General features: G+C 46.8%; 1 protein-coding gene across 1 annotated transcript in view; it reads left to right on the forward strand.

Annotated features, from left to right (window-relative positions):
• Positions 1–15,391, forward strand: part of LOC139228650 (ras-related protein Rab-11B-like) — a 35,433-nt gene extending 20,042 nt beyond the window's left edge. The window contains exons 2-5 of the mRNA XM_070859866.1: positions 3,450–3,645; positions 5,451–5,644; positions 7,571–7,651; positions 14,640–15,391. Coding sequence (XP_070715967.1) covers positions 3,450–3,645; positions 5,451–5,644; positions 7,571–7,651; positions 14,640–14,782 — 614 coding nt within the window. The 3' untranslated portion in view covers positions 14,783–15,391. The remainder of the gene's footprint in view (positions 1–3,449; positions 3,646–5,450; positions 5,645–7,570; positions 7,652–14,639) is intronic.
• The last annotated feature ends 5,063 nt before the right edge of the window (positions 15,392–20,454 follow it).

Here is a 20,454-nt window from a genome sequence, read left to right on the forward strand (position 1 = left end):
TCTGAGATTTTTCCTGTTTCTTACGCCAGCCATCACACGGCCTTTCTGATTGAGATTGCCAGTTTAGCGAGAGAGTTTTCTTCCTTCTTCACAAAATTGCCAACCTCTACTTTTTCTGCTGCCCCGAGGGTTGACTTTTCTAACACTCCCTTAGCTAGCCACCTCGCCTTAACAAGCTTTAGTCCATCCGTAATGACATAGCCTGTGTCCTTACCCACAAAACACCCCCACGCCCATCACCTACATTCTCTCGAAGCTCCTTTAGCGCTTTGGGCTCCAGCAAGTTAACTTCCAAATCCGTCCATGCCTTGCCCCTTAGTGATCCTCTCCTGTCTTGCATCCCATGCATTCCCCCACCTCTAACACCAGGCTTCTCCTTGTCCTCATCTCCCTTTGCTCCACACTTTGTGGATACTCATTCAGCCACTGCACCCCAGCCCAATACCTTCTGTCTTAGAAGCTCCCTTCCTGTGTTCAAAAATCACAAAATCTTGGATTGTTCCTTTGTTTCCCTATTGTAGCATTGTCAATTTTCCCCTTTCCTCTCCACAATGCCCACTCTTTATTTTCCTCCTCAATGTGTGGAGGCTTTTTTTGTGTAAGTTTCATAATGTGGGCCCATGCCCACCAGGAACTCTTAATTGCCCTCTGAAATGGCATAGCAAAGCACTCAGTTGTAAAAAAAAACAAGCTACGAAAAAACATTGAGTAACAGCACTGTGGGAGTGCGTTCACCACACAGACTGCAGAGGTTCAAGGCGGCGGCTCACCACACCTTCTCAAGAGCCATTAGGGATGGGCGATAAAAATTTCTTGCCTTGCAAGCGACGCCCACAGCCCATGGACAATTTTATTTTAAATGGGCTGAGACTTTGGTGGACCCAAGTTAGAGCCAGCACACTGAGAATTTCATCCATCAGTCTAGGCAGGATTCAAACCTGGGCCCCAGAAGGGAAAGGTCAAATTGTAATCCACTGCATCACCTAATACCTTAGAAATTAGAGTTTTTAATTGGCTGGGATTGTCAGTGATCCTGATTTAGAGTGGTGAAAGATCAGCCAGAGTTCCTGCTCATGATCACAATCCAGTGAGTCCATGAGCAAAGTCCATGTGCAGTGACCAAAGAGAGCAGGAACAGGCTTGGTGGTGATGCATCTTGTGGTTGACTAGCTGGCTCTTGTGGTTGACTAGCTGGCTCACTGTTCAAGGTCATATATGATGAATAGCCACTTGGGAAAGTTGCTAGTAGAACTCACACCTCAGCAAGAGTCCGCACCCAGGGAACCCAATCCCCAGTGAGAGTCAGTACTCGGGGAACTGTACCCCAGTGAGAGTCAGTACCCGGGGAACTGTACCCCAGTGAGAGTCAGTACCCGGGGAACTGTACCCCAGTGAGAGTCAGTACCCAGGGAACTGTACCCCAGTGAGAGTCAGTACCCGGGGAACTGTACCCCAGTGAGAGTCAGTACCCGGGGAACTGTACCCCAGTGAGAGTCAGTACCCGGGGAACTGTACCCCAGTGAGAGTCAGTACCCGGGGAACTGTACCCCAGTGAGAGTCAGTACCCGGGGAACTGTACCCCAGTGAGAGTCAGTACCCGGGGAACTGTACCCCAGTGAGAGTCAGTACCCGGGGAACTGTACCCCAGTGAGAGTCAGTACCCGGGGAACTGTACCCCAGTGAGAGTCAGTACCCGGGGAACTGTACCCCAGTGAGAGTCAGTACCCGGGGAACTGTACCCCAGTGAGAGTCAGTACCCGGGGAACTGTACCCCAGTGAGAGTCAGTACCCGGGGAACTGTACCCCAGTGAGAGTCAGTACCCGGGGAACTGTACCCCAGTGAGAGTCAGTACCCGGGGAACTGTACCCCAGTGAGAGTCAGTACCCGGGGAACTGTACCCCAGTGAGAGTCAGTACCCGGGGAACTGTACCCCAGTGAGAGTCAGTACCCGGGGAACTGTACCCCAGTGAGAGTCAGTACCCGGGGAACTGTACCCCAGTGAGAGTCAGTACCCGGGGAACTGTACCCCAGTGAGAGTCAGTACCCGGGGAACTGTACTCCAGTGAGAGTCAGTACCCGGGGAACTGTACCCCAGTGAGGGTCAGTACCCGGGGAACTGTACCCCAGTGCGGGTCAGTACCCGGGAACTGTACCCCAGTGAGGGTCAGTATCCGGGGAACTGTACCCCAGTGCGGGTCAGTACCCAGGGAACCCAATTCCCCAGTGAGAGTCAGTACCCAGGGAGCTGTACCCCAGTGAGGGTCAGTATCCGGGGAACTGTACCCCAGTGAGAGTCAGTACCCGGGGAACTGTACCCCAGTGAGAGTCAGTGCCTTCAAGCGATGCGGGGTGAAAATTGGAAAATGGGGGTAAAAGGCACAGAAAGGAGTGAGAGTGGCATTGAACATTGTGGCTCTGGAATGGAAATGATGAGGTAGAGGTTTGCACCATGAGGCCTTGCACTGTGAGTTACTGGGCTGAGTGGTGAGGTAGGCATGTCCACACAGGGAGAGTAACTCGGGCTGTGCACACACACCCTGACCTGCCTCTTGCTGGTGAACGTGTGCGACTACAAGCAGGAGAGAGCGAGAAAAATTACAAGAGAAGCTCCACAACCAAGGATAACACTAGTCCGTTACAAGCAGATACCAGCTTCGGAAAACTATGGGGAGAAAGGATAAATCCCCTTACTGCGGTGTGACAGTTCCTGACCTCTCCTCGGGGTCCCAGCTGAAGGGTGATCACGTTCCAAGTTTTCCTGATCGTTTACTTTGGCTGAATTTTCAAGTGAAGCCTTTAATCAAACTGTCGGTTTTGTGTTCTGTGAATAGTGACCCGAGTGTTAATGGTATAAACATAAGAACATTAAGAAATAGGAACAGGAATAGGCCATTTGGCCCCTCGAGCCTGCTCCGCCATTCAATAAGATCATGGCTGATCTGATCATGGATTCAGCTCCACTTCCCTGCCCGCTCCCCATAACCCTTCACTCCCTTATCGCTCAAAAATCTGTCTATCTCCGCCTTAAATATATTCAATAAGTTAACAGTGTAACTGATGTCTCTACAAGACCAGTTTCTTCATACTATTCGAGAAGAGTTCTGTGGATCCGAGTCCGGAAAGAATGCATGTCACGGGTTTGTGGCCAAATTCTGAGTTTCCGCCTGCAATGTGTTCGGAGAGGGGCACACAATGCCAGGCACATCCCCGTAGATGGGAGCAAAAATCAGAGGACAAGTCACTACGTGGTGCGGTTCCCAACAGCTGGTGGTAGAACAGTGGCAGTGGCTTGGCAGCAGGGCTCCCACCCTGTGGAGCAGAGATGGTCTGAACCACAGGGAGAGAGAGGACAGTACAGCTGGGAATGACACACTCAGTCCTTTTACAATGGTTCTATTACGATATTTGACTCTGAAACACCAACGGCTTCAAACCATTTCTCTTCCAGTTGTGCTGATTGGGGATTCCGGGGTTGGAAAGAGCAATCTCCTGTCGAGGTTCACGCGCAACGAGTTTAATCTGGAGAGTAAGAGCACCATTGGAGTGGAGTTTGCCACCAGGAGTATCCAGGTAGATGGAAAGACAATTAAAGCACAGATCTGGGACACAGCCGGACAGGAGCGATACCGCGCCATCACTTCCGCGTAAGGACCTTTTTTTGATCAATTTTTCTTCCCTAATATCCCCAAGGCCTACACCTTTTCCACTTCCATCCGGCGGCTTCCCGGATTTCTCCAGTGCCACGATATAGCCAGCTTCGGGAAAATGTCAGTAGCCCGGAATGAGCAGGCTCCAATTTCCCCTCGGTGCAGGGTTTTAAAAAAAGTAAGAAATACAAACACCACATCTTGGAGCTTCCTTTAAGTCAATAAATAGTAACAAAGAGGAGGAAGAAGTGATGCGGCACACAGTGATGTAATGTCACAGAAGACATGATGTTTCCTCAAAGCAACAAAAAAAAAATCTTTTGCAATAGCTGTGCCTGCAGTGGGTGACTGGTGCTGTTCCTGGATACTGACCCTCACTGGGGTACAGTTTCCCTGGATACTCACTCTCACTGGGGTACAGTTCCCTGGATACTGACTCTCACTGGGGTACAGTTTCCCTGGATACTCACTCTCACTGGGGTACAGTTCCCTGGATACTGACTCTCACTGGGGTACAGTTCCTGGACAGTTACTCTCACTGGGGTACAGTTTCCCTGGATACTGACCCTCACTGGGGTACAGTTCCTGGACAGTTACTCTCACTGGGGTACAGTTCCCTGGATACTGACTCTCACTGGGGTACAGTTCCTGGACAGTTACTCTCACTGGGGTACAGTTTCCCTGGATACTGACCCTCACTGGGGTACAGTTCCTGGACAGTTACTCTCACTGGGGTACAATTCCCCGGATACTGACTCTCACTGGGGTACAGTTTCCCCAGATACTGACTCTCACTGGGGTACAGTTCCCGGGTGCTGACTCTCACTGGGGTACAGTTTCCCTGGATACTCACTCTCACTGGGGTACAGTTCCCTGGATACTGACTCTCACTGGGGTACAGTTCCCGGGTACTGACTCTCACTGGGGTACAGTTCCCAGGTACTGACTCTCACTGGGGTACAGTTCTCTGGATACTGACTCTTACTGGGGTACAGTTCCCCGGGTACTGACTCTCACTGGGGTACAGTTCCCGGGTACTGACTCTTACTGGGGTACAGTTTCCCTGGATACTGACTCTCACTGGGGTACAGTTCTCTGGATACTGACTCTTACTGGGGTATAGTTCCCGGGTACTGACTCTCTCTGGGGTACAGTTCCCTGGATACTGCCTCTCTCTCGGGTACAGTTCCCTGGATACTGACTCTTACTGGGGTACAGTTCCCCGGATACTGACTCTTACTGGGGTACAGTTCCCCGGATACTGACTCTCACTGGGGTACAGTTCCCCGGATACTGACTCTCACTGGGGTACAGTTCCCTGGATACTGCCTCTCACTGGGGTACAGTCGCCCGGCTGCCACCTGCCCTCTATTGTTTAATTCAATGTGTCCATTGTTGATATGCGAGCCTGGACAGTAAGTGTCAAGCGGCTATTTGACTGTCAGAGGCACCATAGCCCACTCCGTGCCCAACATCTATACATCTGCATGCTTTCTAGCAAGGTCACTGAATCGCGATGAAGAGCAGGAATCCTGATTTCCCCCTCCCAAACCCTGGAGCACTGAGGCAGCTGTAACACCCGTACTGCCGCCCTGTATGAGCCCAGCTAATTCAGCACCGATCAGAGATAGAAATGGTAACCTTCCTGCTCTGTATGGATGAGTACCACAGAAGTCAATTTGTTAACATATATTTTTATTTGACACTTTCAGTTCCATGTACCATGTACAACGTACACTGGCTGGTTTTGGCAGGTGAGCAGGGGTGAGGACTGATACAATCTGGATTGTGTATTCTCTCAGATACTACCGTGGGGCTGTCGGTGCTCTGCTCGTGTACGATATTGCCAAACATCTAACGTACGAGAATGTTGAGCGATGGCTGAAGGAGTTGCGTGACCACGGCGACAACAACATTGTCATCATGCTGGTCGGAAACAAGAGTGACCTCCGTCATCTGAGAGCTGTGCCAACGGATGAGGCTCGGGCCTTCGCTGGTGAGACACGTCGCTACAAACAGACTAAAATTCTAGGCCCTGTGCTCGGAGTGAGTGGGAGACTGCGGAACAGAAATAATGTGAAGAGCAGTGTTGGTGCATTTTATAAGACCAGTTTTATTCTCCTGCTCCCCCCTCCCCTTTCTCTTCTGGTGCCAGTAACTCCTGCATAACACGGAATGGCTGTTATGGCTCAGATTTATACGTGTTGAGTCGTTGAATTGCCAAATGCTCACAGATGTGATTTATTGGGTGGTGTTGCGGAAACCCTTTATTGCTTTCTCATAAGCCCCGATCTGAGAACACTCAGGATTTACCTCTGGGGTCAGAATGAGACCCAAGATAGGTTCCCCAGATGTCCCTATGACCAAACTCATTCAATTTTTAGTTTTCGGTTTTATTTCACTCATTCCATTAACTCCCCCTCCCCAGCTTTCTCCCTCCTTTCAAACCCTGCTGTACAATGACTATATTGTAGACCCTCTCCTCCCTCCTTTCAAACGGAGACAGTACTGTGGGCCCCCTCCTCACTCCGTACAAATGTAATGTCCTGCTTTTGTACATTTGAAATTTGTTCAGATGAGTTTAAAAGAATTAAAAATCCTTTTTATCTTCCTGGATACTCTTGTGTACAATAAAAATAATCTAATGTCAGTTAAGTGACCTGTGACCTGTGACATAACAAGCCCCCAACCCCTCTGGGGGAACTTGCACACCTGTTCAAACACCATGTCCAATGAATCCCGGGGAGAGGGCAGGGGTGTCTGGTAATTAATGAAGTTTCAGGTGAACTAAGAATCTGAATCTATTTTCCTGGACGGATTACAATGGGTCTCGTATTCCCTATGCTGTGAGCAGGGGACCCGGCCACTAAAGTGGTTTCCCAGGATTCGAACAACGCTGGGTCAGATTTTGTGACATCCAGCAGTCTTGGCTGCCATTATGATGCACAGGGTCATTCCTGTCTGTGATCTCGCCTAGCGTTACGGAGACCCGACATGGCAAGTCTTTGTGAGGTGACAGTTTTGACTTTTTAAAAAGTCTCGATCAATATTTTATATGTTCTTGCGGACATCTGGTGGCATTGCTCATCGATTGGGGCATTTTGAATTGTTGGCTGCCTCCTGGCTTGTGGCTTTAATTCACTGTTCAGTTACTTCCTGTGTGGAGGTGATCTAAATATCATGTCGGTAGAGCCTATTTACTGTTACTGTTGGAGGTTTCTCTGAATTGACAGCTGCCTGGTCCATTCCCTTCAGCACAAACTCACAACAACTAATGACTATATTTTTTAATATACTTTTTTTTTAAAGTGTCTAGTTATTATGGTGTTTTATACAAAGTTTGGCATCTGAACGGTGACATGCATCTCATAACTTTCATATATTACTAATGACTCTCCTGGTGCTGCTCACCGTCAGAGACTACACTATCATAAGGACAGGAACATTACACTATGTACAACACAGTGTGTGATACTACTGTTGAAGTGTAGGTGCTTGTCACTCTCGGGTTACAAAGTCTAATTATAAGTAAGTGGGTTCATGCACAAGTGAATTGAGAGGCAGCAGATATTGTGGCTCGGGTATGTTCTGTTCTCGGACCATTTCTATGCTCGCCTTTGTTTCTTTTTAAACTTTTCTTTGCAACAAATCTGAATTATACAGATAGAAGTACAACAAACAGGAAATGCACACATATGTAAAGTTTTTATTATATTTTTTCAGTCTAAAATTCAGGAAAATTGAACAAAAGCATCTTTCACCCCATCTTTTCCTCCACTTGAAACACATCCTGCATGCATGGATTCTTCCTGGAGCTTACTGATCTCTAGATTGTCACATGGGCCAACATCGGAGGGGTTTCTGTCTGACTCGCCAGGTTCATCGAGATTATTGATGTTTCTTCTGTTCCCTTTTCATGTAGAGAAGAATTGTCTTTCATTTATTGAAACATCTGCCTTGGATTCAACTAACGTAGAGGAGGCTTTCCAAAATATCTTGACAGGTACAACCAAAAAGATTGTCTAGATCCAAATAAATGTATTTATCTGTAGTGTGACTGAATGAATGAAATATAACAGGAATATCTTGGATAAAAGAGAAAACTATAAATCTGAAATCAAAACAGAAATTGTCAGAAATTCACAGCACTTAAGAATAATGTGCAAAAGAAAAGACCACTACGCTTAATGCTTGACACTATCCAATGCTTTGGGTTGGAAATCCTTTACAAGGTCCTTGAGTTCATGCTGTATATGGCAAATTTTCTGGTTGAACTACAGGTTGTACCTCTCCAGTCCGGGACTCTTTGGTCCAGCAACATCCCTGGTCCGGCATCATTCCTGGCAGGGGGTCGCGACCCGCACTGTGTTCTCGGCCTGGTTGCTCCTCTTCTCCCCACTGCCTCTGGTGTTCCCTCCTTGGTCGGGTTGGCGCGAAGAGGGAGCGAGGAGCGTGACGGCTGACTGAGGCACTGAAGCTGGGCCTGAGAAATGCTGCGCAGTAGGCTTCTGCGCCGCGCATGTGCAGAACGCGGCCGGGTTGTTGTCAGCAGCACCTGGTAAGTCTATGATACTGCTGCCAACACTAGGGTCAGCGTGCCCTCCCATGGTCCAGGAAATTCTGTTGTCTGGCACCGGTCAGGTCCCAAGGGTGCCGGACTGGACAGGTACAACCTGTATAATAAAATGAAATTGCAATGCAAAATGGTGAGGGTGGGCGGGTAATTAAAAGTCATATCCGGGAAGGGAGATGATGGATCAGAGATGGGTCTTAATTCAAATCATAAAAGACATCAGGGCCAAAATTTTCCCTTTCCATAAGAGCCGTGACCGCCTCAAAGAGCAACGAGGCGGCCGTGGGTCAGTAAGGACTTGTCGCTTGGTCGGCGCAGAGGGGCTGCCATTTTGAAAATTGCCCTCCTTTATTTCTGGAGCGGTGTACAGGACCGCCCCATCGGGCACATGCCGTCCCCTTACCAACCAGCAGCGACCCCCTTTCTGCTCTGCATGGGAAATTCCCAATGGGAATTTGCCCCACGAGTGGATCGGCCCTGGCGGGAAGCTATTTTAGAGTCGAGGACAGTAAAAATATCCCAACAGTGGATAATCAAGGGGCTATGGGGGGGGGGAGGGGAGGAACTTAACACAATCACAGTCACTAAGGAGGTGGTACTCAGTAAGATAATGGGACTAAAGGGGGATAAATCCCCTGGACCTGATGGCTTGCATCCTCGGGTCTTAGAAGTAGCGGCAGGGATAGTGGATGCATTGGTTGTAATTTACCAAAATTCCCTGGATTCTGGGGAGGTCCCAGCAGATTGGAAAACTGCAAATGTAATACCCCTATTTTTAAAAAAAAAAGAAGGCAGACAAAAAGCAGGAAACTATAGACCAGTTAGCCTAACACCTGTGGTTGGGAAAATGTTGGAGTCCATTATTAAAGAAGCTGTAGCAGGACATTTGGAAAAACATAATTCAGTCAGGCAGAGACAGCATGAACTTATGAAGGGGAAGTCATGTTTGACAAATTTGCTGGAATTCTTTGAGGATGTAATAAACGGGATGGATAAGAACATAAGAACATAAGAATTAGGAACAGGAGTAGGCCATCTAGCCCCTCGAGCCTGCTCCGCCATTCAACAAGATCATGGCTGATCTGGCCGTGGACTCAGCTCCACTTACTCGCCCGCTCCCCGTAACCCTTAATTCCCTTATTGGTTAAAAATCTATCTATCTGTGACTTGAATACATTCAATGAGCTAGCCTCAACTGCTTCCTTGGGCAGAGAATTCCACAGATTCACAACCCTCTTGGAGAAGAAATTCCTTCTCAACCCGGTTTTAAATTGGCTCCCCCGTATTTTGAGGCTGTGCCCCCTAGTTCTAGTCTCCCCGACCAGTGGAAACAACCTCTCTGCCTCTATCTTGTCTATCCCTTTCATTATTTTAAATGTTTCTATAAGATCACCCCTCATCCTTCTGAACTTCAACGAGTAAAGACCCAGTCTGCTCAATCTATCATCATAAGGTAACCCCCTCATCTCCGGAATCAGCCTAGTGAATCGTCTCTGTACTCTCTCCAAAGCCAGTAAATCCTTCCTTAAGTAAGGTGACCAAAACTGCACGCAGTACTCCAGGTGCGGCCTCACCAATACCTTGTACAGTTGCAGCAGGACCTCCCTGCTTTTGTACTCCATCCCTCTCGCAATGAAGGCCAACATTCCATTCGCCTTCCTGATTACCTGCTGCACCTGCAAACTAACTTTTTTGGTTTCATGCACAAGGACCCCCAGGTCCCTCTGCACCGTGGCATGTTGTAATTTCTCCCCATTCAAATAATATTCCCTTTTACTGTTTTTTTTCCCAAGGTGGATGACCTCACATTTTCCGACATTGTAGTCCATCTGCCAAACCTTAGCCCATTCGCTTAACCTATCCAAATCTCCTTGCAGCCTCTCTGAGTCCTCTACACAACCCGCTTTCCCACTAAAGGGGAATCAGTGGATATAGTGTATTTTGACTTCCAGAAGGCATTTGACAAGGTGCCACGTAAAAGGTTACTGCACAAGATAAAAGTTCACTGATTTGGGGGTAATATATTGGCATGGATAGAGGATTGGCTAACTAACAGAAAACAGAGAGTCAGGATAAATGGTTCATTCTCGGGTTAGCAATCAATAACTTCTGGGGTGCTGCAGGGATCAGTGCTGGGACCCCAACTATTTACAATTTATATTAATAACTTGGATGAAGGGACCGAGTGTAACGTAGCCAAGTTTGCTGACGGTACAAAGATGGGAGGAAAAGCAATGTGTGAATATATCTAACGAACTGGCATCAACAACTCTGCGGTAGAGAATTTCACAGGTTAACAACTCTCTGAGTGAAGAAGTTTCTCCTCAACTCGGTCCTAACTGACTTACCCCTTATCCTTAGACTGTGACCCCTGGTTCTGGACTTCCCCAACATCTGGAACATTCTTCCTGCATCGAACCTGACAAGTCCCATCAGAATTTTATATGTTTCTATGAGATCCCCTCTCATCCTTCTAAACTCCAATGAATACAGGCCCAGTCGATCCAGTCTCACCTCATCTATCAGTCCTGCCATCCCGGGAATCAGTCTGGTGAACCTTCGCTGTACTCCCTCAATAGCAAGAACGTCCTTCCTCAGATTAGGAGACCAAAACTGAACACAATATTCCAGGTGAGGCCTCACCAAGGCCCTGTAGAACTCCACTAAGACCTCACTGCTCCTATACTCAAATCCCCTACTATGAAGGCCAACATGCCATTTGCCTTCTTCACCGCCTGATGTTCCTGCATGCCAACTTTCAATGACTGATGTACCATGACACCCAGGTCTCGTTGCACCTTCCCTTTTCCTAATCTGCTGCCATTCAGATAATCTGCTTTCGTGTTTTTGCCACCAAAGTGGATAACCTCACATTTATCCACATTATACTGCATCTGCCATGCATTTGCCCACTCACCTAACCTGTCCAAGTCACCCTGCAGCCTCTTAGCGTCCTCCTCACAGCTCACACAGTCACCCAGCTTAGTGTCATCTGCAAACTTGGAGATATTACACTCCATTCCTTCATCTAAATCATTAATGTATATTGTAAATAGCTGGGGTCCCAGCACTGAGCCCTGCGGCATTCCACTAGTCACTGCCTGCCATTCTGAAAAGGACCCGTTTATCCCGACTCTCTGCTTCCTGTCTGCCAACCAGTTCTCTATCCACGTCAATACATTACCCCCAATACCATGTACTTTAATTTTGCACACAAATCTCTTGTGTGGGACCTTGTCAAAAGCCTTTTGAAAGTCCAAATACACCACATCCACTGGTTCTCCCTTGTCCACTCTACTCGTTACATCCTCAAAAAATCCCAGAAGTTTTGTCAAGCATGATTTCCCTTTCATAAATCCATGCTGACTTGGACCGATCCTGTCACTGCTTTCCAAATGCGCTGCTATTTCATCTTTAATAATTGATTCCAACATTTTCCCCACTACTGATGTCAGGCTAACCGGTCTATAATTCTGCGTTTTCTCTCTCCCTCCTTTCTTAAAAAGTGGTGTTAGATTAGGTACCCTCCAGTCCATAGGAACTGATCCAGAGTCGATAGACTGCTAGAAAATGATCACCAATGCATCCACTATTTCTAGGGCCACTTCCTTAAGTACTCTGGGAAGCAGACTTTCAGGCCCTGGGGATTTATCAGCCTTCAATCCCATCAATTTCCCTAACACAATTTCCTGACTAATAAGGATTTCCTTCAGTTTCTCCTTCTCACTAGACCCTCGGTCCCCTAGTATTTCCGGAAGTTATTTGTGTCTTCCTTCGTAAAGACAGAACCAAAGTATTTGTTCAATTGGTCTGCCATTTCTTTGTTCCCCATTTATAAATTCACCTGATTCTGACTGCAAGGGACCTATGCTTGTCTTCACTAATCTTTTTCTCTTCACATATCTATAGAAGCTTTTGCCATCAGTTTTTATGTTCATAGCAAGCTTCCTCTCATACTCTATTTTCCCCTTCCTAATGAAACCCTTTGTCCTCCTCTGCTGAATTCTAAATTTCTCCCAGTCCTTAGGTTTGCTGCTTTTTCTGGCCAATTTATATGTCTCTTCCTTGGATTTAACACTATCCTTAATTTCCCTTGATAGCCACGGTTGAGCCACCTTCCCCGTTTTATTTTTACTCCAGACCGGGATGTACAATTGTTGAAATTCATCCACGTGATCTTTAAATGTTTGCCATTGCCTATCCACCGTTAACCCTTTAAGTATCATTCGCCAGTCTATTCTAGCCAATTCACGTCTCATACCATTGAAGTTACCTTTCCTTAAGTTCAGGACCCTAGTCTCTGAATTAACTTTGTCACTCTCCAATTAATAAAGAATTCTACCATATTATGGTCACTCTTCCCCAAGGGGCCTCGCACAACAAGATTGCTAATTAGTCCTCTCTCATTACACATCACCCAGTCTAGGTTGGCCAGCCCTCTAGTTGGTTCCTCTATTGGTCTAGAAAACCATCCCTAATACACTCCAGGAAATCCTTCTCCACCGTATTACTACCAGTTTGGTTAGCTCAATCTAAGTGAGGGAAAAAATTTGGCAGATGGAGTATAATGTTGGAAAGTGTGAAGTTATGCACTTTGACAGAAAAAAATCAAAGAGCAAATTATTATTATTTAAATGGAGAAAAATTGCAAAGTGCTGCAGTACAGTGGAACCTGGGGGTCCTGATGCGTGAAACACAAGGTTAGTATGCAGGTATAGCAAGTGATCAGGAAGGCCAATGGAATCTTGGCCTTTATTGCAAAGGGGATGGAGTATAAACGCAGGAAAGTCTTTCTACAGTTATACAGGGTATTGTCGAGGCCACACCTGGAATACTGTGTACAGTTTTGGTTTCCATATTTAAGAAACGATATACTTGCTTTGGAGGCAGTTTAGAGAAGGTTCACTAGGTTGATGCCGGAGATGAGGGGGTTGACTCATTGGAATTCAGAAGAATGAGAGGTAATCTTATCGAAACGTATAAGACTATGAGGGGGCTTGACAAGAGAGGATGTTTCCACTGATAGGGGAGACTAGAACTAGAGGGCATGATCTTAGAATAAGGGGCCGCCCATTTAAAACTGAGATGAGAAATTTCTTCTCTGAGGGTTGTAAATCTGTGGAATTCACTGCCTCACAGAGCTGTGGAAGCTGGGACATTGAATAAATTTAAGACCGAAATAGACAGTTTCTTAAACGATAAGAGTCAATTTCCGCATGTAGGCTGGTGACACCCAGCTCTACCTCCCACTTCTCTTGACCCCTCCACTGTCTCTAAATTGTCACACTGCTTAGTCAACTTCCAAAATTGGATGAGCAGAAATTTCCTCTAACTAAATATTAGGAAGACAGAAGCCATTGTATTCAAACTATGTTCCCTAGCCACCCACTCTCTCCCTGGCTGAGGCTGAACCAGACTGTTCGCAATCTTGGTATTGTATTTGACCCCGAGATGAACTTCCGACCACGTATCACTAAGACTGTCTAATTCCACCTCTAACATTGCCCAACTCCGCCCCTGCCTTAGCTCATCTGCTGCTGAAACTTTCATCCATGCCTTTGTTACCTCTAGACTTGACTACTCCAACGCACTTCTGGCCATTATCCCATCGCCCATGCTCCGTAAACTTAAGGCCATTCAAAACTCTTCTATCCGTGTCCTAACTCTCTCTAAGTCCCATTCACCGATCACCCCTGTGCTCCCTGACCTACATTGGCTCCCGATTAAGCAACACCTCGATTTAAAAATTAATTAAAGCTTGAATTTATATAGCATCTTTTAACGTAGTAAAACATCCCCAGGCACTTCACAGGAGCATCATCAAAATTTGACATCGAGCCACATAGAGATATTGGAACAGATGACAAAAGCTTGGTCAAAAAATAAGGTTTTAAGGAGCATCTTAAAGGAGGAAAGAGAGGCGAAGAGGTTTCGGGAGGGAATTCCAGAGCTTGGGTGTTGAAGGCATGGCTGCTAACGGTGGAGCGATTTTAGAATCGGGAATGCTCAAGAGGCCAACATTGGAGGAGCACAAAGATCTCGGAGGGTTGTAGGAATGGAAGAGGTTACTGAGATAGGAAGGGGCGAGGCCATGGAGGGATTTGAAAACAAGGATGAGAATTAGAAAATTCTCCGTTGCTGGACCAGGAGCCACTGTAGGTCAGCGAGCATAGGGGTGATGGGTGAATGGGATTTGGTACGAGTTAGGACATGGGGCAGCAGAGTGTTGCATGAGCTCACATTATGTAGGGTGGAAGTTGGGAGGCTGTGGTACATGATCGAATGTGAAGAATGGCCATATGAGAAAAATGGTGGAGGGGCACGTGCCCATTGCCTTGGGTGGGGCATGGGATCGGCTGAAAAATAATTTTATAAAGAGTGGGATTCCAGAGTAACTAAAATTCTTTTTCTTTTCTAGAAATTTACCGCATAGTTTCTCAGAAGCAGATCTCTGACCGATTGGCCCACGAGTCGCCTGGGAGCGACGTGGTGGAGATCGATGTCCCCCCAACAAGCGACGGGCAGAAGTCTAATAAACTGCAGTGTTGCCAGAATATGTGAGCTGCTTCAGCTGCTGCTCTGATTCCCCACTCCTGCCTGTGCGTTATAGTGTGTTTGGAACGCTTCTGTCCAATGCCCTATATGATTTAATCCGTTTCTTTTGGATGTTTTTTTTTGCTGCAACTACAGAACAGATATTTCAAACTTTCGAAATGAGCAGCAATGAATTGGCTCAAATACACCGGTGATGGCACGGGATCCCTCTGCACGAGGCCCGGAAACATGCTGCCACTAATTCAAAGATAGGTTTACTGGCTCCTTATTCTCCACTGAGGATAACTATGCAGAGCCACGCTCGGGTGATTCAGGGCCTGGCTGATGGGACGAAAGATTTCCCTCTCTGCTGGCTCGAAAGGCCTGAGGGAGGCGAGTTTGGCACTGTCTCATTCCAATTCCAAGTGGGGCTGGATCCACAGTGCAAACCTGGAATAATTCAGGACAAATTCCATTTCAGGCCACCCGAAATCACAAGGCAATAACCTGAAGTAATTTTCAAAAGTGAAATTATTTATCCAGAAATAAGATGGTGAAATACTTGTTATATTACAGAACTGCTGCAGTTTTATAGTAAATAAAATTCAAAAATAAATGTATTGTGAAATTCTGGCAGTGACTCAGTCTGTTCTTGTATTTATTTATTTGTAAACGAGCTGCTATAGCCAAGACCAAAGCTTGTGCCCGTCCATGTGTCCTATTCATATAACAACTTGGGTTTCTACAGGGCTCCTCAAATAGAGTGATGTCCAGAGCACTTTACAGGGTGATGGGCACCAAGCAGGAAGTAGATGGGGACTAGGTGAGGATGTAAGCACATTTGAAGAGTAAGGGTCTTTAAAAGGGTGTTGAAGGCAGAAAGGAGGTGCCAAGGCAGTGATGGTGAGGGAGGAGTTCCAGAAGATGGGGGAAAGGTAGCTGAAGAATTGGCCACTGACAGTGAGTGGACAGTAGGGGAATGAGAAGTAGGTCAGTATTAGGGGAGCGAAGGGTGCACATGGGGTTACACAGCTGGAGGAGATGCTGGAAACCAGTAAGTACAGTGAAGCTTTCTTTACTCTGCCCCAACCTCAGAAGGTTGCCCCTTATTGCACCAATATGACTTTTTTTTCCATATTGCATACAGGCCAGTCTGTAGCCTCTCTGAGTGAGATTTCTTAACTAAGAACAGCTTCATTCTATGGGTCCATGTCCACTTGGAACTGGGTTGAGATTGCCTTGATTATATTCCTATTCAGTGCCATGTATAGGTGTATGTTTTAATTAAACTGATGGAGAACTAACTTCAGGAAGTGGAAAGGTGTTCAGAATCGTGCATCGCTATGGAAAAAAACTGCAGACTGTGCACTGCAAGTGTGAGCGAATCGCGTAGCTTCCCTGCATCAGATGGGTCTGCATTCAGTGAGCTCATTTGATTTAAGAATAGAAGTCTGTGGTAAGAAATCAGCCCATCAAGCCCTCAAACTCACTCGCTCCATTCACAGTCAATTTCTTATTATTTCATAGACTGCTAATGCCCTACTTTACAAACATTAAGGCCTGGATTTTAGGATTTTCTGTTTTGAGGCTAAAACTGAGGCGGAGTGAGAAAATTACTGGCCAAGAATAGGTTGCGCTCTGTTATGGAATTTTCGCCATCTGGGCCCTGCGCCAGGGTGCGTAGCACTAAGGGAGGTGTTGTACAACTTTCGAGGTGCAAAAATGGGAAACTTGTGAACTAAAGTGCCAGGCCGTGTGCGTGCTGAGAGAGGCCTGGGGGTGGGGGGGGTGGTAACCTTTCAAAAAAAAAACACAATAACATTCCCCATACCACCACAACACAAATTGCTTAAAAACATTTTTTAAACATTCGCATTTATCTTTACAGAACGTTATCTTCCTCACCGCCGGCATAGCTGGCCTGCTCTGATTTCCCAGGTGGTCATTGCGAGGCACGATTCCAGGCGTTACACACCTGGCGCAGTTCCGCCACCACAACAACGGACCGGAAGATCCCGAAGGGGCGCAGGAGACCTGAACGCCACCTTTCACTCGGAGCGCAAAGGACCGGAAAATCCAGCCCATAGTTCCTTCCCTGCCCCCCCCCCCCCCCCACTACCTCCTGAATAAATATGTCTCTAATCTTCATTCCCCTTTCTCAACAGATAGACATCTAATCCCTTTTAAAGGTGCTAACTGACACTGAATTAGCTTCCATCTCTAGATAATACAAACCGAATCAGCTCTGAAAAGTTTTATATGCAGGGCATCTGAGTGCTGCTGCCACTGGTTTTGCATCATATATGGAATTACAAAATGTACAGCATGAAAACAGCCCATTTGCCCAACTGGTCTAAGTTGGTGTTTGTGCTCCACACGTGCCTCCTCCCACTCTACATCCTCTAACCCTATCAGCATATCCTATTCCTTTCTCCCTTTATCCAGCTTCCCCTTAAATATATATCGTGCGCAATTTGTCAGTCACTCAGACCCAAAGAATAACAATGCATTAACTAACTGGTTAATAGAGTCACAACCGTCACAGGTTAACCACTGTAAATTACTAGAGCACCACTTATATTAAAAAAAAACTAATTTTCCTCGAGTCCTTCCCTCAAACAGTCATCATCATCATAGGCAGTCCCTCGAAGTGAGGATGTCTTGCTTCCATGCCAAAAAGGAATGAGTTCACAGGTATTTCAATGAAGGACCTAATATTCCAGATCCCGAACTATATATTGAAGGGTGGAAGATGCCTGTGCTTGGATTTTTTTAAACTTGTGGTGGCCGTTGCACACCAGCCACCACACGGGCTTGACAGAGCTAGGTCTTGGTCCAGTGGCAAGGATTAACCAAGACTAACTGGAGACCTGCTCCGGGGCACGGACCTAGTGTGCACACACATATAGCAGTGTGGGCTGGCTCGTGCTGCCCCTGGGCCCTCGTCTTTTCTGGGCCCCAGACCCACGCCTCTCCTGGGCCCGGTCACTTCCCTCTACAAACTCTTGCCGCTTCTTCACCCCTCCCGCTGTGCCTGCCCGCACTGCAATCAGCGACCAGACATCAGACGTCGCACGCTGCTCCCTCTGATGACCCCAGCCTGCTGATGGTCTTGCAGGCCAGGACCGCGCCGGTTTCAGTGTCCTCTTGGTGACTCACAATGGGAAGGAATAGCTAAAGCCACAAGGCACCGCCAGTCAATTGGCCATTCTGCAGACCTGCTTGTGGATAGTGAGTGGCGGTTTATTCTTCGACTGTGGGATCACCACACACACCAGGTGAACAATGTTCTGCACATGCATCAAAGAGCTGCAGTATGCTCACGCAATAGCCTGTGCCCTGGACATTGTCTGCTGTTTGTCCCCTTTAGAAACATAGAAACATAGAAAATAGGTGCAGGAGCAGGCCATTCAGCCCTTCTAGCCTGCACCGCCATTCAATGAGTTCATGGCTGAACATGAAACTTCAGTACCCACTTCCTGCTTTCACGCCATACCCCTTGATCCCCCGAGTAGTAAGGACTTCATCTAACTCCCTTTTGAATATATTTAGTGAATTGGCCTCAACTACTTCCTGTGGTAGAGAATTCCACAGGTTCACCACTCTCTGGGTGAAAAAGTTTCTCCTTATCTCGGTCCTAAATGGCTTACCCCTTATCCTTAGACTGTGACCCCTGGTTCCGGACTTCCCCAACATTGGGAACATTCTTCCTGCATCCAACCTGTCCAAACCCGTCAGAATTTTAAACGTTTCTATGAGGTCCCCTCTCACTCTTCTGAACTCCAGTGAATACAAGCCCAGTTGATCCAGTCTTTCTTGATAGGTCAGTCCCACCATCCCGGGAATCAGTCTGGTGAATCTTCGCTGCACTCCCTCAATAGCAAGTATGTCCTTCCTCAAGTTAGGAGACCAAAACTGTACACAATACTCCAGGTGTGGCCTCACCAAGGCCCTGTACAACTGTAGCAACACCTCCCTGCCCCTGTACTCAAATCCCCTCGCTATGAAGGCCAACATGCCATTTGCTTTCTTAACCGCCTGCTGTACCTGCATGCCAACCTTCAATGACTGATGTACCATGACACCCAGGTCTCGTTGCACCTTCCCTTTTCCTAATCTGTCACCATTCAGATAATAGTCTGTCTCTCTGTTTTTACCACCAAAGTGGATAACCTCACATTTATCCACATTATACTTCATCTGCCACGCATTTGCCCACTCACCTAACCTATCCAAGTCACTCTGTAGCCTCATAGCATCCTCCTCGCAGCTCACACTGCCACCCAACTTAGTGTCATCCGCAAATTTGGAGATACTACAATTAATCCCCTCGTCTAAATCATTAATGTACAATGTAAACAGCTGGGGCCCCAGCACAGAACCCTGCGGTACCCCACTAGTCACTGCCTGCCATTCCGAAAAGTACCCATTTACTCCTACTCTTTGCTTCCTGTCTGACAACCAGTTCTCAATCCACGTCAGCACACTACCCCCAATCCCATGTGCTTTAACTTTGCACATTAATCTCCTGTGTGGGACCTTGTCGAAAGCCTTCTGAAAGTCCAAATATACCACATCAACTGGTACTCCTTTGTCCACTTTATTGGAAACATCCTCAAAAAATTCCAGAAGATTTGTCAAGCATGATCTCCCTTTCACAAATCCATGCTGACTTGGACCTATCATGTCACCATTTTCCAAATGCGCTGCTATGACATCCTTAATAATTGATTCCATCATTTTACCCACTACTGAGGTCAGGCTGACCGGTCTATAATTCCCTGCTTTCTCTCTCCCTCCTTTTTTAAAAAGTGGGGTTACATTGGCTACCCTCCACTCGATAGGAACTGATCCAGAGTCAATGGAATGTTGGAAAATGACTGTCAATGCATCCGCTATTTCCAAGGCCACCTCCTTAAGTACTCTGGGATGCAGTCCATCAGGCCCTGGGGATTTATCGGCCTTCAATCCCATCAATTTCCCCAACACAATTTCCCGACTAATAAAGATTTCCCTCAGTTCCTCCTCCTTAATAGACCCTCTGACCACTTTTATATCCGGAAGGTTGTTTGTGTCCTCCTTAGTGAATACTGAACCAAAGTACTTGTTCAATTGGTCTGCCATTTCTTTGTTCCCCGTTATGACTTCCCCTGATTCTGACTGCAGGGGACCTACGTTTGTCTTTACTAACCTTTTTCTCTTTACATACCTATAGAAACTTTTGCAATCCGCCTTAATGTTCCCTGCAAGCTTCTTCTCGTACTCCATTTTCCCTGCCTTAATCAAACCCTTTGTCCTCCTCTGCTGAGTTCTAAATTTCTCCCAGTCCCCAGGTTCGCTGCTATTTCTGGCCAATTTGTATGCCATTTCCTTGGCTTTAATACTATCCCTGATTTCCCTAGATAGCCACGGTTGAGCCACCTTCCCTTTTTTATTTTTACGCCAGACAGGAATGTACAATTGTTGTAATTCATCCATGCGGTCTCTAAATGTCTGCCATTGCCCATCCACAGTCAACCCCTTAAGTATCATTAGCCAATCTATCTTAGCCAATTCATGCCTCATACCTTCAAAGTTACCCTTCTTTAAGTTCTGGACCATGGTCTCTGAATTAACTGTTTCATTCTCCATCCTAATGCAGAATTCCACCATATTATGGTCACTCTTCCCCAAGGGGCCTCGCACAATGAGATTGCTAA

This window comes from Pristiophorus japonicus, chromosome 18, assembly GCF_044704955.1.
Source record: "Pristiophorus japonicus isolate sPriJap1 chromosome 18, sPriJap1.hap1, whole genome shotgun sequence".
In the NCBI taxonomy this organism is placed as follows: Eukaryota; Metazoa; Chordata; class Chondrichthyes; family Pristiophoridae; genus Pristiophorus; species Pristiophorus japonicus.